General features: G+C 37.3%; 1 protein-coding gene across 1 annotated transcript in view; it reads right to left on the bottom strand.

Annotated features, from left to right (window-relative positions):
• Window positions 1–384: 384 nt before the first annotated feature.
• LOC113756006 overlaps window positions 385–25,722 on the bottom strand; it is a 47,853-nt gene continuing 22,515 nt past the window's right edge. The window contains exons 2-9 of the mRNA XM_027299832.1: window positions 5,947–6,000; window positions 5,412–5,483; window positions 5,136–5,281; window positions 1,354–3,635; window positions 955–1,263; window positions 776–863; window positions 467–697; window positions 385–402 (exon numbers count right to left, since the gene is read on the bottom strand). Of these exons, the coding sequence (XP_027155633.1) occupies window positions 385–402; window positions 467–697; window positions 776–863; window positions 955–1,263; window positions 1,354–3,635; window positions 5,136–5,281; window positions 5,412–5,483; window positions 5,947–6,000 (3,200 nt within the window). The remainder of the gene's footprint in view (window positions 403–466; window positions 698–775; window positions 864–954; window positions 1,264–1,353; window positions 3,636–5,135; window positions 5,282–5,411; window positions 5,484–5,946; window positions 6,001–25,722) is intronic.

Genomic DNA, 25,722 nt, shown 5'->3' with positions numbered 1-25,722 from the left:
TCTTAAGGTTCAACCAATGAGGAGGTGACACTTGTCACCTTATTAAATGCCTTCCTATCTTTCTTTTCTCTCTCACATCAATCACATCACCCATTCTACTTATCACTTAACACCCGATAAAATTTTCACAGTATCCGAAACTTAACCTTATTGGCCGAATTTTTCCGAACTTTTCGCACTAGTGGGTCCCACGTCCACTATTCACTCTTAATTTTCTAAAAATTCTCCAATGCTAGAAAAAATAGCTTAAAACTATAATTGCTCATAAAATCCACTAAGAAAAGATTTCTAAGCCAGAAAATGCAGAAAACATGCAATTAAGGGAAAATAAACCCTAGGAAAATATTAGGGTTTTACGGGTTCTCACAAAGTGCCTATCACTCTTTATTGTGTTTGTGCTACCTGTGTTATACCATTCACATTGAAGCAAGACTACCTTGTATGCATGAAAAAAGGTCAGCTCAACCACAGCCTTAACAAAGCCATAAAAGTCAATGTGTTTTCCTTTATGGTCACCCTCAACAACTAAGCCACTATTCTGTGTTGTACGGCAATCATCCCGATCTTTTGTGTGGAAACGAACTTCATTTACAATGCATCCTGAGTAATGCTTTGTCATGAAAGGTATAGGACCATTTGCTAATGCCCACAGCTCTTCAGAAACATCCAATGATTTATCAATGTGTAACTGATTTATCTATAAAATAGAAAACGAGACTCTATTAGTCAGTTTTCAATAACTAATAAACTTATTTTTATAATATGTATAACTTACATGATCTTTGAACCACTCTGTGAATTGATCTTCATGTCTGCTATCAACATTTTCAGGATGAATCCTTTGCAGCATCTCTTTATGCTTACTGAAATTCAGATTGTATTACCAATATAAAGTAAAATAAACCACAAGAAGTAATATCGAAAATATAAAATTGAAATACATATTGCACTTACATTCTGTACTCTTCTATTTCATCACAGTTATTCAATATAAATTTATGAGCCACATCTAGTTCAACTTGAGATAATTTAGTAGGAGGTGTAACAAGTCCAAATGGGCGAACACTTAGTGAGAAAACCACCAGCTCCTCTGCCTTATCCTGATTATAGTCATAGTTGCGTCTCTTGCGGGTGAATTTTGTTTCAATGCCATGGAGATATTTGGACATGAATGTTAGGCACTCATTTGCAATATATCCTTCTGCAATCGAGCCTTCAGGACGAGCACGATTACGGACATACTTTTTAAGGGATCCAAGATACCTTTTCAAAAGCATTAGTTAATTTTCTATCCAAAACAGAATGTTAAGTAAAATAACAAAATTTGTAATCAAACAAATAAGGAAGAAGTACCTTTCAAATGGAAACATCCACCTAGGATGTACTGGCCCACCAAGTTTTGCTTCCTTTGGCAAGTGAACAATCAAATGGATCATAATGTCAAAGAAGGCAGGAGGAAAGATTTTTTCCAACTTACATAATATTAATGGAGCATTTTTCTCCAACCTTTCCAAGTCATCCATCTTAAGGGTTTTAGAACACAAATCTCGAAAAAACTCACTTAACTCAAAAATTGCCTCATTGACTTCTTTGCACAAATACCCACGAATGCCGGCTGGAATAAGTCGTTGCAAAAGGACATGGTAGTCATGTGTTTTAAGTCCCATCAGTTTACCATCTTTAACACACTTGGAAATGTTGGCAGCATACCCATCAGGAAACTTAATTGAACTCAAAAAATTACAAAATCCTTTTCTCTCACTTGAAGACATCACATACAAGGCTGGAGGCTTTGTTTTCCTTGTACCATCATCATGTAAGTGTAGTTCGTGCCTTATTCCCATGTCAAGTAGATAATCACGAGCTTTATTAGTATCTTTTGTCTTATCAGGAATGTTCAACAATGTTGCTACTAAACTTTCACATGTATTTTTAAGGATATGCATCACATCCAGACAATGTCTCATGGAGAGTTTTTCCCAATATGGTAACTCAAAAAATATACTTTTTTTCCTCCAATTACCCTGAATTTTATCAACTCCTTTTTTCCGAGTAACTGGGTTCTTACCAAACTCACCAAAGACACCAGCCAAGGAATTTAAATGTCTTAAAACCTGTTCTCCAGAAAATTCCTTTGGCTTGGAGCGTGTTTCAATAGTTCCATCAAAATGAGCTTTTTGCTTTCGCCAACGGTGGTCATGGTTCAAAAAGCGACGATGTCCCATGAAACATATTTTGCCTCTTAGTCTTTGTGAAGCAGTATCATCAAGACAACATGGAAATGCTTTATACCCACTGGTGCTCCATCCAGACAAATAGCCATATGCAGGGAAATCTGATATAGTCCATAAAATTGCTGCACGCATTTGAAAGTTTTGTCCACTATATGCATCATAAGTGCTGATTCCATGAAATAAATCTTTCAAATCATCTATTGCTAGCCTTAAGAACACATCTAACTCCTTTCCAGGGGCACGTGGACCAGGAATAAGAAGTGATAGTATAAGAAATTCCTTTCTCATAAACTTATATGCAGGCAAATTGTAAGGTACAAGAATAACTAGCCACATGCTATATGAGTTGCTCATGTTACCAAATGGATTGAATCCGTCCGTGGCCAATCCAAGTCTTACATTTCGAGAATCTTTAGCAAAATCAGGATATTGCTTATCAAAATCCTTCCAAGCAATAGAATCAGCCGGATGTCTCATGATACCTTCCTCTTTAACCCATTTCTCCTCATGCCATCTCATGTCTTCAGCAGTTTTAGAAGACATAAAAAGTCTTTGCAACCTAGCTTTGAATGGAAAGTACCACATCACCTTCTGTGGAACTTTTTTTTTCTTGCCATTATTGACTTTCCATCGTGATTCTTTACAAATAGGACACTTGTCCATCTTTTCATTTTCTTTCCAAAACAATGCACAATCAAATTTGCAGACATCAATTTTTTGATACCCCAAACCTATACCAGATAGAATTTTCATGGCCCCATAAAAACTAGATGGAAGTATTTCTCCTTCTGGTAACACATCTTTTAAAAATTCTAGCATCATGTCAAATGCCTTGTTAGTCATATGGTTCATCACTTTGATATGGAGAAAGGAAACAATGAAACGCAGCAGGGAGTATTTTTTGCATCCCGGGTAAAGTTCTCTTTGTGCATCATTTAACAATTTGTCAAAATTTTTTGAATCCCATTCACTCGATGTCCCTGATTCATGTGCATTTCTTATCTCATCCAATAAATCAGGTAACTCATCAGATTCACCATTTTCATTCATATCAAAGTCATTATATTCTGTTTCATTGATGAAATCTGTCTCACCTCCAACACCATTCTCATCAAGGCTATTGTTCTTTCCACTTGACATATAAGAGTGTGCAGAAAATGGTTCCCCATGGAAGACCCAATTTTTATAATACATACAAAAGCCTTTTTCTGACAAATCTGATTCAACTTGAGAAATGCTTTTTCTCTTTGAATTCCTACATCTCCTACAGGGACAAAATAATTTTCCATCCAATCCCATACCATTGGTCTTAGCAAATTCAATAAAATCCTTAAGACCAGACTTATAATGACTTGACAAAATATTTGGATCATTTATCCAGCTCTTATCCATTTCCGATACCTAGAATAAGAAAAGTCTTAACTTACTAAACTCAAGGCATTGTTAAGATGAATAACTCAAAAAGGAGGAAAGACAATTTCTAGCTATAAAAAGATAAATGAGGCAAAAAGACATAGAATTATTCACAATTTACCTACTTTTTATGGCTTAGTTATGAATTCCAAGCTACTTAGATTATTCACTGATTACATCAAATGCGATACTACTCAATAAAACTGAAAACACATTAGATTATTCACTGATTACACCAAATGGTATACTACTCAATAAAACTAAAAACACATTCCTGATTGTACTATTCTCCTATTGTTTAATTGTATATGCTCTTGTATAGTATATAGAAAACATTAAACATCATAACCCATAACTTGATTTACACAAATAAGGATGTAAACCATAACATAATTTGCAAGAAACTAGCAGTCATGATAAACACTTTCCATTCTTTATGGTAAGCTACCAAATAACCACATACCTCAAATTATGCAATCTTTTCTCTGGTTGTTCTTTATCTTCTCTATCAAGGTAGTGAGAATGCAGGTCTGTTCTGCTGAATATGAAGAAATGCGAAATTAGATATTTCTCTGCTAAGGTAGACTGAAAACTATTTTATTGTGAACAGGATTGACTTTGGATAAGGATCCACATTAAATCATCAAGATTTCTTCTGAAACTTAGAACATTCAAAGATCCATTCCAACTAGTTAGCTAGGTTACTTAGGTTCAGCAATTGATGGCGGGCTAGTTTTTTTTGGAACATGTCAAGTTATGGATCAGGAACTATAGCAAGGAAGACAAACAGTAGTGGTTCAGTCACATTCTATCACTTTTTGTCCAATAGGAGTAATAATCAAGTTGTCACACTAGATAAAGAATTTACAAGTGCTGCACTTCTTTACGTTTCCCTTCTTTTTCCTGCCTACTAATGCTAACTGAAAACTGGCATAAAAAACCTATGGTATAAAACTTGCAAGGATATTATAGTACTTCAGAAAACCAGAAAGAGCTAATGATTGTGAAACTGTTTTTTTTTTTTATGTTACTTCCTACATTTCTTGCATGGATTTAGTTGGACACGATGGATGTATAGCCGTCCTCTTAACAAAAAGAACCAAAAGCTCCCATTCCAACCAAACCTCTAAAACCAGATGGTCCATTTTCACCATAGACTCCAAATACCCAAACCAATAGATAAAAGCCCCTAACAATATAGGCTAGTTGCTGATGCATTTTTCGTCTGGTACAAATTTTTAATGCTCCCCATGACATAATATCAAACTAGCCAACTTCACCATAAATATTTATCCATGAGATCAGCTCCAAATTTATAAGTAGGGGCCCTTAGCCAAAATATCTAAAATACACTTGACTGTGTCGCATTATTGCGTGAATTGCTCCCACGTCCTATATTAAATTAGACCTGTGCCAATCTGTCAATGTGACTATTCCCATATTAAAACCCAAACCTCTCAAAATTCCACTACCTTCCCCACTTGATACCGCACCGCACCTACTCTTCCCTTCCGGCAACACCACTTTTTCCTCTCCCATTTGGCCCATTTTCGTGTTTGTACATGTATAAACAGATGTCATACATAACCCCAAATTCTGCGAATCTTGAACTAAAAACTGAATTTCAAGTGTATCTGTATCAGAGAAAACAATTTCACTTTTAATCCAAGTTTCCCCTTTTAATCCAATCAGATAAATGATGAATAGAAGGCACTGTAAAAATCAAGCCAACGGCTGGAAAATGCTCTTGATATGGGAACTTACAGTCATAGTTAGCCCATCCAATCCTTTGGCCAGCCAAATCATAAACAACAATCTTGTCTTTCAGAACAAGGTCTGCATGAAAGGAAACAAATAATGAAGAAAAATAGGAAACAAATTCCAGTTTCATTCAGACACTTTCATGACAAAACAAGAGGACAAACCAGAAACACTGAACATGTATCTCTGCCATCACATTGAAGGCTCATACTAAATGATCAATCAGAGATGAATCCTTAACAAGGTTTCAGACATTGAAAAATCAAAGAAAATTGTAGTAGATAAAATTGTTGAAAGCCGGTTGCCCATCACATGTATGACAAAAAACTGAAAGACAAATAACAAGGATAAATCAGGAAAAATGTTCGACACAAGACAAGCGTCTAGCACACCTAGATGTGAACATTGCACCATAAGTTTGGATCTACTCTGGAGTTAATCCAAAATATAGGACCCATTTTGCTCATATAGTAATATTTCATTTTGCAATTTACAAGTCATATCTGCCCAATGGGAACTGAACCTGTCAAGGACTCACCTCCAAGAATAGTCAATCCTTGACCCTGAATTTTCCGAAAGCTGATGCACCAGACTGCCAAAAACGAACTGGCAAATCAATTTTATATGTACATGTGCAGAATTCTCAACTCTTCACACGCAAGAACAAGTTTTCCAAGAACCGTTCCTTTGTGAACATCAGGGAGATGGGGGCCTATCAAATTTGCACTAAATTCCTCATTCTCAACCAAAATAATGAAATAATCAAATTTGAAACTTTAAGGGGCCAAATGAGGTTCTCCAAAACAATTTCTGAAAACTTAGATCACAAATGAGTCAATTTTTATGCAGAGAAAATATTTGACACCGAACTTGAACTGATGATCTGTAGGACCGTCATTTCACAGTCAATTAAGGACAAAATTGAAGGGGGATTCGGAGAAAGGGAGCTGATTCAAGACAAAATTGAAGGATTATTTGATTTTTACATCACCTTAGACCATCGTGTTGTCTCTCTTGTTGAAAGAGATGAAGACAAGTTCGGAGGAGTTCGTTGGTGTTCTCTGTTGTTGGAGATGAAGACAAGCTGAAGATTTGGAGAAAGTGTACTTTGTTGTTGTTGTTGTTCCAAAAGTAGAGATTTGGGAAAAGTGCTTCTTGAATTTCCCGGTGTCTATGTCATAAGGACAAGATGTCCTTCTAAATTCCTTTTCGGTCCAAGAGGGGAAAAAAATTGGTGGGAAAAAAATGGAGGGAGAATGAAAACTTTTCCTGACAAATTGATGTGGGGAAAGTAATTTTAGACAATGAAATAAATAGAAAAACACGTTTAAAGTAGCAGCACCTTTTGAAGGATATTTGCTTGACGGGTTGTCATAAAAAGCATGGTTTTCCTAACGAAAAGGTTTCTTGTCATGAAAAATTTGTCACGAAAGAAATAATTTTTTGTAGTGTTAGTTCCCTGGAAGGCAGAACATGAACTACAACTTGAGGTTCCAATGTGGACTAGTTGTGGACAGATTTTGAAAATGGTTTCTTCTGAGAAATTGTATCTTTATGAATGTGTTTTCCAACGCCACCAACTATGTCCAATTCCGAGTTGAATTGAGTGATTTATGGCCGTATTTCGAAACTGACTTCTTGAAGGAAAACCCTCCTTTTGGGCAGAATTGTTACTAAACGTGATTGAGACTTGTTAATTCGAGATTCTTGGCGCTAATCACCTACCAAACCTATCTTGGAATGTTTATTAGACCTTTTCTACACCAATGAACCATGTTTGAAGGAATTTCCTTGGCCAAATGCTTGAAAACGGATAAACGGAAGTCCAAGGCAGATTTGCCTTGGAACTTCTTGGGATTTTAGTGGTTTCGTTAACCGAGTTCTCATACATATTTTTATATTAATTTTGGTATAGGAGTAGCCCTTATATGGTAGTGTATTAATACCAAATTTGGTGCCGTTCCGAGTTCGTTTCGATACCTAACCAAAGTACCAAAGTTTGAAGTTTAAATCTGGAATTTTGTTTAACAGTTTCGATTTTTCACCAACTTTGAGCTATCATATCTTGGTGCTCAACACTCCGAATCTTGTTCCGTTTGTTTTGTCTTAAACTTGGATTACAACCCTAATAGAGTTCCAAATTTTAGAGGTTAGTTCAAATCAAGTGAATTTTTCCGAATTTTCAAAGTTGGCCAAAAACCGACCTAAACCTGTCTCAAGTGCCCCAAAACAGCAACTTTGAGCTAAATTTTGAATACTTTCCGTTTGGAATCATGGAAAAGTGTATTCTAGGAACTTTTAGTACTTTGGAAGAAGTTTCCAACGGTACCAAGTTTTCCAATTTTGGACCTACTGAGTGCAAGATCTGATTTTTCTAAGTTTGACACGCAAAGCTGAAATTTACCGATTTCTTAGAAAATGAAAATTTGAGAACTCGTTATTCCTTCTTGATGATAATTGGTCGCTTTAAACTCGATTTCATGAAGGAAATCAGTTTTCCTTGTGTTAATAAAACCTCACTTTTGAACCTTTATTTTGAGTGGCTAAGATTCTTGGTTTGAGGTATTGACTAGTCTAGATGAGTGTAACTCCTTTCTTGATTAATGCGTGATTATGAGTGAAAAATGCTTGTTAATTGCTTCTGGTACTCAAACGAGTCTTGAAAAGAATTCCGAAGGGGACAACTAAAGATTTTACTAGCTCGAATTACTTTGAATTGGTGAGTGTCAAGTGCATGACTTGTCGTGTTTACTTGATTTACCTGTTTATATACGTTAACATCACTTGATGAGACGAGTGTGTACTTTATCACACTCGCTCTCCTTTACTCAAACTTTACTTGCATTAACTTGGTTTTCAAAGTCAATTTGAGTAAATCTCGTCGACTAAAATATACTTGATTTCATGTGCATGTCTTGTTGTCGTGGGTGTCGTGTTGTCTGGTAGAGTGAACCTCCTCGACTTATGGGGACGCCCAATTCTCTTAGCCAATCTTGCAACTCGAGCCGGCATGGGCTTGGTTGAGAAGTTTGATAAATCAAGAGAATAACAAAACACAACTTGATCTTTTGAGATCTTGTTCGGCATACTCGTGGAGCATTGCCCTTTTCGTGCGTGTTCTAAAAATCAAAACTTGATCTCTTGAGATCTCGTTCGGCATACTCGACGAGTATCGCCTTTTTCGTGTGTGTTTGGTTACGGATCCGAGAGGGTGGAATGTTGGCCGGAGGAAGTAATAACTGAAGTTTCTACGGATATAATACCTACCCGGATGACGGAGTGTCATCACGAGGGGGTACCGGATCGAGCTGTGACGAAGCAAGTGAAAAATAGCTTCTGAGAGCTCCTATATCCTTGAATTGTTTCTGTTTACTTTTCTTGCTCGAATTGTAATTTACTTGAATATTGGGATTGTTACTTGGACAACGTGCTTGCATGTGTGTTTTCTTGGCCTCACGAGCAATTGCTCACCCCGTAGATTTGTTTTCCTTAACAGGAATGGATGGAGTGAAACTCGGTGGAACCCTTTGGATATACTTTTGTATTAGGGTTTCAAATGTAATCGACTAGACATTTTGGCTGTTGTATATTTTGGGTAACTGATGTATTTTGAAATCGTGGTGTAAGACTTGGATATTCGATTATGGAAGCGACTTTTCCTTATTAGACTAGTATTAATTGTTATATATTGTTAAGCTTGAATCGATTTGTCTCGAGTCCTGGCGAGAGCTGGGCAGGCATTCCGCGGATACCCTTGGGTTCGCCCTTGGGAGAAGTGGGGGTGTCACAGTTGGTTTCAGAGTTTAGGCTTCAGATCTTTGTAGTGTATCTTAGGCTAAAAGTTTAAGATGCCGGACTGTGGGACTGGTTTGAAAGTTAAGTGACTACTTGTAGAGATAAAAATCAGAGCAGTTTTGCGTGGTCTCTGCGCGGAGTGAGCTTGGGCCAAGTGGTGATATGGTCCCAATTATGTGAATATGTATAAAGGACTAAGTGTTCTTCTTGTGCATAAGTTGTGAACTATGAAAGTGGTAAGCGTAAAACCTTTATCATGCTACTTGAGGTAGATCGATATGTACGTCAGGTAGGGATCTTAAACTTTATGGATTTGCACTTGGGAGTGTACGGCCTGAGTTGCAAATTCTCTTAGTTTTGGATTCTTGTACTTGAGTACTAAATGCTTTTCCTGAGGGAATGCTTGTGACTTCGGAAGGGATATAGCCTCGTGTATTATAATGTGAATAGAAATCATAAGTGGTTTTGAGATGAGTTCTGATGGCAAAGGTCAGAGCACGAAGGATTCTTGTATTGGACTTGAGATCTCCATTATGAAAAATAAGAACGGACTAATGTTTTGCGAGAGCAAGTGCAAGAGGTCAACGGACGTCTAGTTCGTGTAGTAAGAGAAGTGGGATATCGGATGAAAAATATTTTAACCGAGTGTGGGACAATATTGACCAGAGAGAAGTGGAATGTAGTTGAGCTTGAAATGAGACACTTTTGCATTTCTTTTGGTTTGCCTCATTACCTTAGCCTGTATAAGGATTTTCATCTTGAATTTAGTAAGGAAAGCTCGTATTCGTTGGAAGTTTTAGACTAAGAATTTAGAAAGTGGCTTAGGTTTTGGATGGAATTTGGAATTTATAATTATTTGAATGATGTGGCTTGGTATCGTGGATTTTTCTAGTTTTACCCTAACTAGGTTTATGATTTTTCTCCTTTTGATTCTGCCTATGATAGTAAGGGTGGTGCACGCCGTGAGGTCTTTTGTAATTTGCCTGTATGTACTTTTGTTTTTGTGACATTTAGTTGTCTATGTCCTATATTTGGCATACTTGACTTGTTTGTGATCTCTTGACTTGTACTATGACCTTTGATATATTCAAAGAATTATACTTTAATTCTGAATGTATTTGTAACTTGTATATACATCTTGAACCTGCGTGAGAATCGAAAATGAGGTAGAGCTTAATTTCGAATCTTTTATTAGGACTAAGAATGAAAATTTGTTGTGAATTGGAGAGTAAAATGACCGAGATTTATGCAACGTTAGAATTAGCTCTCGAATTAGAGGTGAAGAGTGATAAAAGTGTTGGATCGAAGTTTATGCATATATGAACTTGCATGTTTACCATATTTCTTAAAAGTGTTTTCTAGAATATACGCTTACTCAAGCGCAACTCTTAGCTCGAAACTTTGAGAGAATTTTTGAAATATCCTCCATGTATATGTTATTTTATTATAAATGTGTTTTAATGCCATGCATTGAGTTGCATGAGTAATCTTCTTAAACGAATTTGAGGAATTTGCAATATGTATTGATGATGGTTGCAAAACACATTATTTGAAGTTTCTTACTAAGAAAATTTAGTTTCGGATCATGAAAAAAAAAACATTTAAAACCCTCGATTTTATCTTGTATATTATGATTGACTTGATTTGGACAAAAATTTGATTGGTCGTTTGGGACAAAAGAAACCAGGCCATTTCCAAAATTGTTAAATTTGAAAATCAAATTCTAGTAAATGGTTTTGGACAATTGAGTTCGAAAATTTTGATAAGCGTGACTATTAAGGGGAAACGATATTATCCTAAGTGTGAATTTCGAGGACGAAATTCTTTTAAGCAGGGAAGGTTGTGAGGACCCGAATTTTCCTCACTTATAATTCCATTTTAATGGCTTAATTAATTATTTATTCACCCATTTTCTCTGAATAATTAATTTCAACCCTTTTTGAACCATTTTATATGGAACTATGACTTGCATATATTCTTAAAATGTCCCGTTAATAAATTTAAGTTTCGGAAGCTCGTTTAGTGAGATTTAGTGAATAAGCATTTGGAGATAATATTTGATTTGAGAGTACAGTGACTTGGAGATTTGAAGACTTATACATTAGTCTTGAAATAGGTATTTTTATGTTTAAGTATTCAAGTGTTAAATAGTTATACTATCGTTATAAGAATTTCTTGAAAATTCCACTCTATCGCGCACAAATTGGAAGTTAGCGTTTTTACGCACGCGATTATTTGAGGGACCTTAGACCATTATTTTGGGACGACTTAGAGTGAATAATAATAATATGAATGAAAGTGCATTAGAGGTTTAATGCACTAGTGCAACAAACTCGAGAGGAATCGAGCACGAAACGCGCGTGTGCGCGCGAGGAGAGAGTTGACTTTTGAGGCCACTTTAACCACACACTTAAACTTCCTCAAGAAGCTTTTTCCTCGGCACACAATTCTCTCTCTCTTGCTCAAGACAGCCAAACCAAGGAGGAAGAAAAACAGCTCCAAATTCTTCTCTATTTCACCGCTAAATCTTCACCAAATCACACCAAAATTCAACCACACTTTGCTAAGCACTTGGAGAACATCTTAAGCTACAAAAGAGCTTGCCTTCCATGGTTTTTCTTGGGCTAAGGAGGACCAAAAATTTCTGTCTTGATCATCTAAGAAGGTAATGGACGATCAACCCATCAAATCTTGCATTATGGAAGTTATATTGCACGTATAAGCATATATATATTCATGTGGGTAGCTTGATTCATGTTGGAAAATTGATGTGTGGGCTCTATGAACTCCCACTTGGATTGGATGGACTGGTTTGATGAATGATGATGCTATTAATGTTGGTTTAGTGCTTAAATTAGTGGAATAATGTTGGCTTGTTGGTAGAAATTCAAGGAAGGTGCAATGAACAAAAGTGACCATTTTACCCCTGCCATGTTCGCGTACTTAGGTGCGAAATTTTGAGGTTCTAATGACTTGTTTGTGATGTATACATGTTATATGAATGGTGTAGAAAGTTTTATTGGAAAATAACATGATTTGGTTGGTCAATTGTAGTGATTTCAAAGGTTTAGCAAAACTGGAAAATTTTCCCGGATTGTCCAGGCAGTCCATTTCTTTTGGCCATAACGTTTTACTCCGATGTCAAAATTGAGTGCCGTTTGTGGCACTGGAAACTAGACATTCCCAGATTTCCAATGGTATAAAATACACATCTGGATTCCACATGAGTAATCCATCCCAGCCGTTTGAACTTGGCTGCCCTGTTTCGTTAGTTCCCTGGAAGGCAGAACATGAACTACAACTTGAGGTTCCAATGTGGACTAGTTGTGGACAGATTTTGAAAATGGTTTCTTCTGAGAAATTGTATCTTTATAAATGTGTTTTCCAACGCCACCAACTATGTCCAATTCCGAGTTGAATTGAGTGATTTATGGCCGTATTTCGAAACTGACTTCTTGAAGGAAAACCCTCCTTTTGGGCAGCATTGTTACTAAACGTGATTGAGACTTGTTAATTCGAGATTCTTGGCGCTAATCACCTACCAAACCTATCTTGGAATTTTTATTAGACCTTTTATACACCAATGAACCATGTTTGAAGGAATTTCCTTGGCCAAATGCTTGAAAACGGAAAAACGGAAGTCCAAGGCAGATTTGCCTTGGAACTTCTTGGGATTTTAGTGGTTTCGTTAACCGAGTTCTCATACATATTTTTATATTAATTTTGGTATAGGAGTAGCCCTTATATGTTAGTGTATTCATACCAAATTTGGTGCCGTTCCGAGTTCGTTTCGATACCTAACCAAAGTACCAAAGTTTGAAGTTTAAATCTGGAATTTTGTTTAACAGTTTCGGTTTTTCACCAACTTTGAGCTATCATATCTTGGTGCTCAACACTCCGACTCTTGTTACGTTTATTTTGTCTTAAACTTGGATTACAACCCTAATAGAGTTCCGAATTTTAGAGGTTAGTTCAAATCAAGTGAATTTTTCCGAATTTTCAAAGTTGGCCAAAAACCGACCTAAACCTGTCTCAAGTGCCCCAAAACAGCAACTTTGAGCTAAATTTTGAATACTTTCCGTTTGGAATCATGGAAAAATGTATTCTAGGAACTTTTAGTACTTTGGAAGAAGTTTCCAACGGTACCAAGTTTTCCAATTTTGGACCTACTGAGTGCAAGATCTGATTTTTCTAAGTTTGACACGCAAAGCTGAAATTTACCGATTTCTTAGAAAATGAAAATTTGAGAACTCATTATTCCTTCTTGATGATAATTGGTCGCTTTAAACTCGATTTCATGAAGGAAATCAGTTTTCCTTGTGTTAATAAAACCTCACTTTTGAACCTTTATTTTGAGTGGCTAAGATTCTTGGTTTGAGGTATTGACTAGTCTAGATGAGTGTAACTCCTTTCTTGATTAATGCATGATTATGAGTGAAAATGCTTGTTAATTACTTCAGGTACTCAATCGAGTTTTGAAGAGAATCCTGAAGGGGACAACTAAAGATTTTACTGGCTCGAATTACTTTGAATTGGTGAGTGTCAAGTGCATGACTTGTCGTGTTTACTTGATTTACCTGTTTATATACGTTAATATCACTTGATGAGACGAGTGTGTACTTTATCACACTCGCTCTCCTTTACTCGAACTTTACTTGCATTAACTTGGTTTTCAAAGTCGATTTGAGTAAATCTCGTCGACTAAAATATACTTGATTTCGTGTGCATGTCGTGTTGACGTGCGTGTCATGCATGTCGTGCGTGTCGTGTTGTCGGGTAGAGTGAACCTCCTCGACTTATGGGGACGCCCAATTCTCTTAGCCAATCTTGCAACTCGAGTCGGCATGAGCTTGGTCAAGAAGCTTGATAAATCAAGAGAATAACAAAACACAACTTGATCTTTTGAGATCTTGTTCGGCATACTCGTGGAGTATTGCCCTTTTCGTGCGTGTTCTAAAAATCAAAACTTGATCTCTTGAGATCTCGTTCGGCATACTCGACGAGTATCACCTTTTTCGTGCGTGTTTGGTTACGGATCCGAGAGGGCGGAATGTTGGACAGAGGAAGTAATAAGTGAAGTTTCTACGGATATAATACCTACCCGGATGACGGAGTGTCATCACGAGGGGGTACCGGATCGAGCTATGGCGAAGCAAGTGGAAAATAGCTCTTGAGAGCTCCTATATCCTTGAATTGTTTCTGTTTACTTTTCTCGCTTGAATTGTAATTTACTTGAATATTGGGATTGTTACTCGAACAACGTGTTTTCATGGCCTCACGAGCAATTGCTCATCCTGTAGATTTGTTTTCCTTAACAGGAATGGAAGGAGTGAAACTCGATGGAACCCTTTGGATATACTTTTGTATTAGGGTTTCAAACGTAATCGACAAGACATTTTGGCTGTTGTATATTTTGGGTAATTGATGTATTTTGAACTCGTGGTGTAAGACTTGAAAATTCGATTATGGAAGCGACTTTTTCTTATTTGACTAGTATTAATTGTTATATATCGTTAAGCTTGAATCGATCTGTCTCGAGTCCTGGCGAGAGCTAGGCAGGCGTTCCGCGGATACCATTGGGTTCGCTCTTCGGAGAAGTGGGGGTGTCACATGCCAAGCCAGATCTCTCCAATAGATCAAGCTTCATCTTTGCTCATGGTTTACAAAGCTCCTCGACCAAGCCCATGCTGGCTCGATTCGCAGAGTTAGCCGATGAGTTTGGGCGTCCCCCGAGTATGAGTATAAGTCGAGGAGGTTCACTCCGCTCGACAACACAACAATGAGTACAAGTATATTTTCAAGTACGAACAAGTCAAGTAGCGAGTCGAGTAAAACGAGTAACGAGTCAAGTAAATCAAGTAACCCGTCAAGTAAAGAGAGCGAGTGCGATAAAGTACACACTCGTCTTGACAAGTTGCATTCACGTATTCAACTAGATGCATTTCAAGTATTAGGCAACCAGTCATACACTTGACACTCACCAAAATCAAGAATGTCAAGCAAGAGCAAGGCAAAATCAAACGAGCTCCTCGAGATCCACTTGATCACCTAAGAAATGCACAATCACAAATCACCTAGGTATTCAGCCAAGGTCGAGTAATATTTCCCGTTACCCTCACAAAAGAGATAACACGTTCAAATCGAATGCAAATATCACTTACTACTCAATCCACGAGGGTAGCATTTGAAAATATCTAAGAATGCATTATTTCAAGTCAAGTCAAGTTAAAGAAGCTTTTCTAGCTAAAATATTGGAATAATGTTCGGAGAGAACTCCAAAGTCATTTTTCGATTCAAGTCATGGTAAGTAAATTACAATTCTAAAAGAAAGTACTATATTCACTTTCAGCATGAAAATCGAGAAAAGAGTAAATGGTTCTCGTTTCCTAAAACTTTAAAGCTCATGTCCAAATTCTGGGAGATAAAGAGTATTCATATTTTTTTCCCAAACTAATGGAGTCAAGCATATCCAAAACTCCACTCATTTGATAGAAAAATGTCGAAACTAATGTTCCATGGTTCAAGTATAAAATAAAGTGTCATTAACCAAGAAAGAATGTACACTTGTTTAGACTAAGTCAATGTCTTAAAAGTGAACATAAATTTCTCGAAAATCGAAGTTCAAAAGTGAAGAATTAAAGTCTCGTAAAATCAAGTTTAAAACAGTTTATCAATATCGAGCGAGAGTAACAAGTTCTTTAAAACTCATTTCTTATGAATTCGGAAAATTTCAGTTTTGCACGACAATTTTGGAAAAATCAGATCTTGAGTTCAGCATGTCCAAAAATGGAAAACTTTATACCGTTGAAATCTTGTTTCAAAGTACTAAAAGTTCTTGGAAGACATTTTCCCACGATTCCAAACGGAAGGCATTCAATTTTTAGCTCAATGTGGCTAATTTGAGCAAGCAAGGTAGTTTTCGTCATGTTTTTTGGCAATTTTTAAAAATTCGGCAAAATTCACAGAAAGTGAACTAGCCTTTGAAATTCCTCACATATTACGATTTTCTACCAGAGTTTTAAACAGGACAAACGGAACTAAATTTTGAGTTTTGAACGTAAAGATATAGTAGCTCAAAGTTGGGTGAAATCTGTACACAGTTCATAAATTTTCAGATTTGGAAAGCAAACTTTGGAGCGTTATTTGGATATCGAAAGGTCATCGAAATAACACCAAATTTGCTACAATTCAACTTCCATATGAGGACTACTCGTCTATCAAATTTCACGTATAAACTCGTACGGAAAGGTAGTTAACAAAACTACCAAAGTTTAGGAAATTCTTAGAGCAAATCTGTCTTCTTGCTTTCTTTTCCTTTTTCAGACATTTTACCCAATGAAATCAACTCCAATTCTATCCATTTTTGAAACCAAGGTCCCAGAAACCTTTAATGAGCAATTGATTGTTGATTTACATCAGTCGTGTTATCATCCTTGGTTATCCCCTTCATCTCTAGGGTTTTGGTTTGGTCCAACAGTCGTTCCCTAATCATCCCCTTGAGTTTGGGGTTGTTTAATCCCTCGTTCTCGGCCCCTTTCACCATTTTGGCCGTCCATGAATTTAACATTTATAAAGGTATGACGTAATTCAAGTACATATAAACGAAGTTTAAAAATGACATTTTGATCATGCAAAACGAAAATAACAAGAGAGACACCGAAATAATCGCAAATGTGTACAACCCATAGCATAGATTTGAAATCATAGAGCAATAAAGTCAAGTATCTCATAAGTAACATTCAATTGCTCCAAAAGATAGATAATACGGTTAAACAAAATACAATGTCCTTTGAACAAGCATCACCCCGACTATCTTACACAAGAACCACTAAAGTAAACTAGATCACTAGCTTAGTGATTAGCGGAGTCAGAAATCTCTACTACTTTAGTAGAATTATTTGCATTTTCAGCACTAGGAATTTCTTCCTCACTTTCCCCATCAAGTATCTTGCCATCCACCACTTATTCGACCAAGGTAACATACCCAGCCATCGACTCATCCGTCTGGTCTCTAACTTCATGTACTACCCTAGTAAGTCGGCTCTCAACCTCCCGAAGCTACTCACAAGGAGCCTCAGTCTCTTTTTGCCCCTCAAGTATCTCCGTCTCTAATTCATGGACTCTAGTAGTATGGCATCCACCGTTGCCCTCAGTTCTCGATTATCCCCTCGAACTACCCTAATTTCCTCGGATAACTACCTCCGGTCATCGATTACCGCTAACACAACGTTATTTGGGTACGAGTAAGTCCTCTAGTAGTCATATGGAGTCCTAGTTCGGCGTGTTGAGTTATATCTCCAAGGAGCTTCCCTAGACTCTTCTCGATAATGGACAACCGAAAGGCGACCCCGAGACGGCTCAATACCACCATTACCCTCCATAACTTACATTTAAAGTTAAAAGATTAGATGGATCCAAGTATACTAAATAAACTAGATTTGATCATTTTGTACTATCCCACATATCTTCTCACAAAATTAAGATTCCTAATTGTCCACTAATTCAAACCTAGGCTCTAATTTTCATCCCTACAAGCAATCATTCAACTTTCAAACCAGTCCCACAGTCCGGTATCCTAAACTTTTAGCCTAAGATACACTACAAAGATCTGAAGCCTAAGCTCTGATACCAACTGCGACGCCCCCACTTCTCCTAAGGGCGAACCCAAGGGTATTGGCAGAATGCCTGCCCAGCTCTCGCCAGGACTCGATATAACTCCAATTCAAACTTAAAGGATAATAACCAAATAATAAAAGTCGAACAGAAGAACAAAGTCGCTTCCATACACCAGTGTTCAATCTTACATCACAAGTTCTCAAACTACATCACTTTACCTAAAAGTACAATCACTAGAAGTCGACTAATCAAATACAACCCAAAATACTAATCAAAAGTAATCAAACCAGCTTCTCCAAAATTCTTTCCCTTTCAATCTCCTGTAAGGAAAACAAATCTAACGGGGTGAACTGATGCTTGTGAGGCCAAGAAACACGCATGTAACCACGTAGTCCAAGTAGTCACAACAATTACACAGTAAGGGAGGCTATAGAGTTCAAGTAATTAACATTTCAAGTAGGAAAAGTAACCAGAAACAATTCAACGTTACCGTAGCTCTCAGGAACTAAATTCCACGTAATCGAGTCAATGTCTTGATCAACTTCCATGTTGACACTCCGTCAATCGCATAAGTAACAAATCCGTACAATCATCACTTACTTCATAACCCGTCTCCTTTACACCCCTTACCGGGCCCGCTCGTCAAGGGTTTGATATTACTCGAATATATCATGGCAATACTACGCGAGTATGCCAAGCAAGATCTCTCCAATAGATCAAGTTTCGTGTTTGCTCATGGTTTACTAAGCTCTTCGACCAAGCCCATGCTAGCTCGATTCGCAGAGTTAGCCGATGAGTTTGGGCATCCCCCGAGTACGAGCATAATTCGAGGAGGTTCACTCCGCTCGACAACACAACAATGAGTACAAGTATATTTTCAAATAGCGAGTCGAGTAAAACGAGTAACGAGTCAAGTAAATAAAGTAACACGTCAAGTAAAGAGATCGAGTGCGATAAAGTACACACTCGTCTCGACAAGTTACATTCACGTATTCAACTAGATGCATTTCAAGTATTAGGCAACCAGTCATACACTTGACACTCGCCAAAATCAAGAGTGTAAAGCAAGGCAAGGCCAAAACAAACGAGCTCCTCGTGATCCACTTGATCACCTGAGACATGCACAATCACATAGGTATTCAGCCAAGCTCGAGTAATATTCCCGTTACCCTCACACAAGAGATAACACGTTCAAATCGAATGCAAATATCACTTACTACTTAATCCACGAGGGTAGCAATTGAAAATATCTAAGAATGCATTATTTGAAGTCAAGTCAAGTTAAAGAAGCTTTTCTAGCTAAAATATTGGAATAATGCTCGAAGAGAACTCAAAAGTCATTTTTCGATTCAAGTCATGGTAAGTAAATTACAATTCTAAAAGAAAGTACTATATTCACTTTCAGCATGAAAATCGAGAAAAGAGTAAATGGTTCTCGTTTCCTAAAACTTTAAAGCTCATGTCCAAATTCTGGGAGATAAAGAGTATTCATATTTTTTTCCCAAACTAATGGAGTCAAGCATATCCAAAACTCCACTCATTTGATAGAAAAATGTCGAAACTAATGTTCCATGGTTCAAGTATAAAATAAAGTGTCATTAACCAAGAAAGAATGTACACTTGTTTAGACTAAGTCAATGTCTTAAAAGTGAACATAAATTTCTCGAAAATCGAAGTTCAAAAGTGAAGAATTAAAGTCTCGTAAAATCAAGTTTAAAACAGTTTATCAATATCGAGCGAGAGTAACAAGTTCTTTAAAACTCATTTCTTATGAATTCGGAAAATTTCAGTTTTGCACGACAATTTTGGAAAAATCAGATCTTGAGTTCAGCATGTCCAAAAATGGAAAACTTTATACCGTTGAAATCTTGTTTCAAAGTACTAAAAGTTCTTGGAAGACATTTTCCCACGATTCCAAACGGAAGGCATTCAATTTTTAGCTCAAAGTGGCTAATTTGAGCAAGCAAGGTAGTTTTCGTCATGTTTTTTGGCAATTTTTAAAAATTTGGCAAAATTCACAGAAAGTGAACTAGCCTTTGAAATTCCTCACATATTACGATTTTCTACCAGAGTTTTAAACAGGACAAACGGAACTAAATTTTGAGTTTTGAACGTAAAGATATAGTAGCTCAAAGTTGGGTGAAATCTGTACACAGTTCATAAATTTTCAGATTTGGAAAGCAAACTTTGGAGCGTTATTTGGATATCGAAAGGCCATCGAAATAACACCAAATTTGCTACAATTCAACTTCCATATGAGGACTACTCGTCTATCAAATTTCACGTATAAACTCGTACGGAAAGGTAGTTAACAAAACTACCAAAGTTTAGGAAATTCTTAGAGCAAATCTGTCTTCTTGCTTTCTTTTCCTTTTTCAGACATTTTACCCAATGAAATCAACTCCAATTCTATCCATTTTTGAAACCAAGGTCCCAGAAACCTTTAATGAGCAATTGATTGTTGATTTACATCAGTCGTGTTATCATCCTTGGTTATCCCCTTCATCTCTAGGGTTTTGGTTTGGTCCAACAGTCGTTCCCTAATCATCCCCTTGAGTTTGGGGTTGTTTAATCCCTCGTTCTCGGCCCCTTTCACCATTTTGGCCGTCCATGAATTTAACATTTATAAAGGTATGACGTAATTCAAGTACATATAAACGAAGTTTAAAAATGACATTTTGATCATGCAAAACGAAAATAACAAGAGAGACACCGAAATAATCGCAAATGTGTACAACCCATAGCATAGATTTGAAATCATAGAGCAATAAAGTCAAGTATCTCATAAGTAACATTCAATTGCTCTAAAAGATAGATAATACGGTTAAACAAAATACAATGTCCTTTGAACAAGCATCACCCCGACTATCTTACACAAGAACCACTAAAGTAAACTAGATCACTAGCTTAGTGATTAGCGGAGTCAGAAATCTCTACTACTTTAGTAGAATTATTTGCATTTTCAGCACTAGGAATTTCTTCCTCACTTTCCCCATCAAGTATCTTGCCATCCACCACTTATTCGACCAAGGTAACATACCCAGCCATCGACTCATCCGTCTGGTCTCTAACTTCATGTACTACCCTAGTAAGTCGGCTCTCAACCTCCCGAAGCTACTCACAAGGAGCCTCAGTCTCTTTTTGCCCCTCAAGTATCTCCGTCTCTAATTCATGGACTCTAGTAGTATGGCATCCACCGTTGCCCTCAGTTCTCGATTATCCCCTCGAACTACCCTAATTTCCTCGGATAACTACCTCCGGTCATCGATTACCGCTAACACAACGTTATTTGGGTACGAGTAAGTCCTCTAGTAGTCATATGGAGTCCTAGTTCGGCGTGTTGAGTTATATCTCCAAGGAGCTTCCCTAGACTCTTCTCGATAATGGACAACCGAAAGGCGACCCCGAGACGGCTCAATACCACCATTACCCTCCATAACTTACATTTAAAGTTAAAAGATTAGATGGATCCAAGTATACTAAATAAACTAGATTTGATCATTTTGTACTATCCCACATATCTTCTCACAAAATTAAGATTCCTAATTGTCCACTAATTCAAACCTAGGCTCTAATTTTCATCCCTACAAGCAATCATTCAACTTTCAAACCAGTCCCACAGTCCGGTATCCTAAACTTTTAGCCTAAGATACACTACAAAGATCTGAAGCCTAAGCTCTGATACCAACTGCGACGCCCCCACTTCTCCTAAGGGCGAACCCAAGGGTATTGGCAGAATGCCTGCCCAGCTCTCGCCAGGACTCGATATAACTCCAATTCAAACTTAAAGGATAATAACCAAATAATAAAAGTCGAACAGAAGAACAAAGTCGCTTCCATACACCAGTGTTCAATCTTACATCACAAGTTCTCAAACTACATCACTTTACCTAAAAGTACAATCACTAGAAGTCGACTAATCAAATACAACCCAAAATACTAATCAAAAGTAATCAAACCAGCTTCTCCAAAATTCTTTCCCTTTCAATCTCCTGTAAGGAAAACAAATCTAACGGGGTGAACTGATGCTTGTGAGGCCAAGAAACACGCATGTAACCACGTAGTCCAAGTAGTCACAACAATTACACAGTAAGGGAGGCTATAGAGTTCAAGTAATTAACATTTCAAGTAGGAAAAGTAACCAGAAACAATTCAACGTTACCGTAGCTCTCAGGAACTAAATTCCACGTAGTCGAGTCAATGTCTTGATCAACTTCCATGTTGACACTCCGTCAATCGCATAAGTAACAAATCCGTACAATCATCACTTACTTCATAACCCGTCTCCTTTACACCCCTTACCGGGCCCGCTCGTCAAGGGTTTGATATTACTCGAATATATCATGGCAATACTACGCGAGTATGCCAAGCAAGATCTCTCCAATAGATCAAGTTTCGTGTTTGCTCATGGTTTACTAAGCTCTTCGACCAAGCCCATGCTAGCTCGATTCGCAGAGTTAGCCGATGAGTTTGGGCATCCCCCGAGTACGAGCATAATTCGAGGAGGTTCACTCCGCTCGACAACACAACAATGAGTACAAGTATATTTTCAAATAGCGAGTCGAGTAAAACGAGTAACGAGTCAAGTAAATAAAGTAACACGTCAAGTAAAGAGATCGAGTGCGATAAAGTACACACTCGTCTCGACAAGTTACATTCACGTATTCAACTAGATGCATTTCAAGTATTAGGCAACCAGTCATACACTTGACACTCGCCAAAATCAAGAGTGTAAAGCAAGGCAAGGCCAAAACAAACGAGCTCCTCGTGATCCACTTGATCACCTGAGACATGCACAATCACATAGGTATTCAGCCAAGCTCGAGTAATATTCCCGTTACCCTCACACAAGAGATAACACGTTCAAATCGAATGCAAATATCACTTACTACTTAATCCACGAGGGTAGCAATTGAAAATATCTAAGAATGCATTATTTGAAGTCAAGTCAAGTTAAAGAAGCTTTTCTAGCTAAAATATTGGAATAATGCTCGAAGAGAACTCAAAAGTCATTTTTCGATTCAAGTCATGGTAAGTAAATTACAATTCTAAAAGAAAGTACTATATTCACTTTCAGCATGAAAATCGAGAAAAGAGTAAATGGTTCTCGTTTCCTAAAACTTTAAAGCTCATGTCCAAATTCTGGGAGATAAAGAGTATTCATATTTTTTTCCCAAACTAATGGAGTCAAGCATATCCAAAACTCCACTCATTTGATAGAAAAATGTCGAAACTAATGTTCCATGGTTCAAGTATAAAATAAAGTGTCATTAACCAAGAAAGAATGTACACTTGTTTAGACTAAGTCAATGTCTTAAAAGTGAACATAAATTTCTCGAAAATCGAAGTTCAAAAGTGAAGAATTAAAGTCTCGTAAAATCAAGTTTAAAACAGTTTATCAATATCGAGCGAGAGTAACAAGTTCTTTAAAACTCATTTCTTATGAATTCGGAAAATTTCAGTTTTGCACGACAATTTTGGAAAAATCAGATCTTGAGTTCAGCATGTCCAAAAATGGAAAACTTTATACCGTTGAAATCTTGTTTCAAAGTACTAAAAGTTCTTGGAAGACATTTTCCCACGATTCCAAACGGAAGGCATTCAATTTTTAGCTCAAAGTGGCTAATTTGAGCAAGCAAGGTAGTTTTCGTCATGTTTTTTGGCAATTTTTAAAAATTCGGCAAAATTCACAGAAAGTGAACTAGCCTTTGAAATTCCTCACATATTACGATTTTCTACCAGAGTTTTAAACAGGACAAACGGAACTAAATTTTGAGTTTTGAACGTAAAGATATAGTAGCTCAAAGTTGGGTGAAATCTGTACACAGTTCATAAATTTTCAGATTTGGAAAGCAAACTTTGGAGCGTTATTTGGATATCGAAAGGTCATCGAAATAACACCAAATTTACTACAATTCAACTTCCATATGAGGACTACTCGTCTATCAAATTTCACGTATAAACTCGTACGGAAAGGTAGTTAACAAAACTACCAAAGTTTAGGAAATTCTTAGAGCAAATCTGTCTTCTTGCTTTCTTTTCCTTTTTCAGACATTTTACCCAATGAAATCAACTCCAATTCTATCCATTTTTGAAACCAAGGTCCCAGAAACCTTTAATGAGCAATTGATTGTTGATTTACATCAGTCGTGTTATCATCCTTGGTTATCCCCTTCATCTCTAGGGTTTTGGTTTGGTCCAACAGTCGTTCCCTAATCATCCCCTTGAGTTTGGGGTTGTTTAATCCCTCGTTCTCGGCCCCTTTCACCATTTTGGCCGTCCATGAATTTAACATTTATAAAGGTATGACGTAATTCAAGTACATATAAACGAAGTTTAAAAATGACATTTTGATCATGCAAAACGAAAATAACAAGAGAGACACCGAAATAATCGCAAATGTGTACAACCCATAGCATAGATTTGAAATCATAGAGCAATAAAGTCAAGTATCTCATAAGTAACATTCAATTGCTCCAAAAGATAGATAATACGGTTAAACAAAATACAATGTCCTTTGAACAAGCATCACCCCGACTATCTTACACAAGAACCACTAAAGTAAACTAGATCACTAGCTTAGTGATTAGCGGAGTCAGAAATCTCTACTACTTTAGTAGAATTATTTGCATTTTCAGCACTAGGAATTTCTTCCTCACTTTCCCCATCAAGTATCTTGCCATCCACCACTTATTCGACCAAGGTAACATACCCAGCCATCGACTCATCCGTCTGGTCTCTAACTTCATGTACTACCCTAGTAAGTCGGCTCTCAACCTCCCGAAGCTACTCACAAGGAGCCTCAGTCTCTTTTTGCCCCTCAAGTATCTCCGTCTCTAATTCATGGACTCTAGTAGTATGGCATCCACCGTTGCCCTCAGTTCTCGATTATCCCCTCGAACTACCCTAATTTCCTCGGATAACTACCTCCGGTCATCGATTACCGCTAACACAACGTTATTTGGGTACGAGTAAGTCCTCTAGTAGTCATATGGAGTCCTAGTTCGGCGTGTTGAGTTATATCTCCAAGGAGCTTCCCTAGACTCTTCTCGATAATGGACAACCGAAAGGCGACCCCGAGACGGCTCAATACCACCATTACCCTCCATAACTTACATTTAAAGTTAAAAGATTAGATGGATCCAAGTATACTAAATAAACTAGATTTGATCATTTTGTACTATCCCACATATCTTCTCACAAAATTAAGATTCCTAATTGTCCACTAATTCAAACCTAGGCTCTAATTTTCGTCCCTACAAGCAATCATTCAACTTTCAAACCAGTCCCACAGTCCGGTATCCTAAACTTTTAGCCTAAGATACACTACAAAGATCTGAAGCCTAAGCTCTGATACCAACTGCGACGCCCCCACTTCTCCTAAGGGCGAACCCAAGGGTATCGGCAGAATGCCTGCCCAGCTCTCGCCAGGACTCGATATAATTCCAATTCAAACTTAAAGGATAATAACCAAATAATAAAAGTCGAACAGAAGAACAAAGTCGCTTCCATACACCAGTGTTCAATCTTACATCACAAGTTCTCAAACTACATCACTTTACCTAAAAGTACAATCACTAGAAGTCGACTAATCAAATACAACCCAAAATACTAATCAAAAGTAATCAAACCAGCTTCTCCAAAATTCTTTCCCTTTCAATCTCCTGTAAGGAAAACAAATCTAACGGGGTGAACTGATGCTTGTGAGGCCAAGAAACACGCATGTAACCACGTAGTCCAAGTAGTCACAACAATTACACAGTAAGGGAGGCTATAGAGTTCAAGTAATTAACATTTCAAGTAGGAAAAGTAACCAGAAACAATTCAACGTTACCGTAGCTCTCAGGAACTAAATTCCACGTAGTCGAGTCAATGTCTTGATCAACTTCCATGTTGACACTCC

Source organism: Coffea eugenioides, unplaced genomic scaffold (genome assembly GCF_003713205.1).
Source record: "Coffea eugenioides isolate CCC68of unplaced genomic scaffold, Ceug_1.0 ScVebR1_18;HRSCAF=85, whole genome shotgun sequence".
Taxonomy (NCBI): domain Eukaryota; kingdom Viridiplantae; phylum Streptophyta; class Magnoliopsida; order Gentianales; family Rubiaceae; genus Coffea; species Coffea eugenioides.
This window is presented reverse-complemented; position numbering and strand designations above follow the sequence as displayed.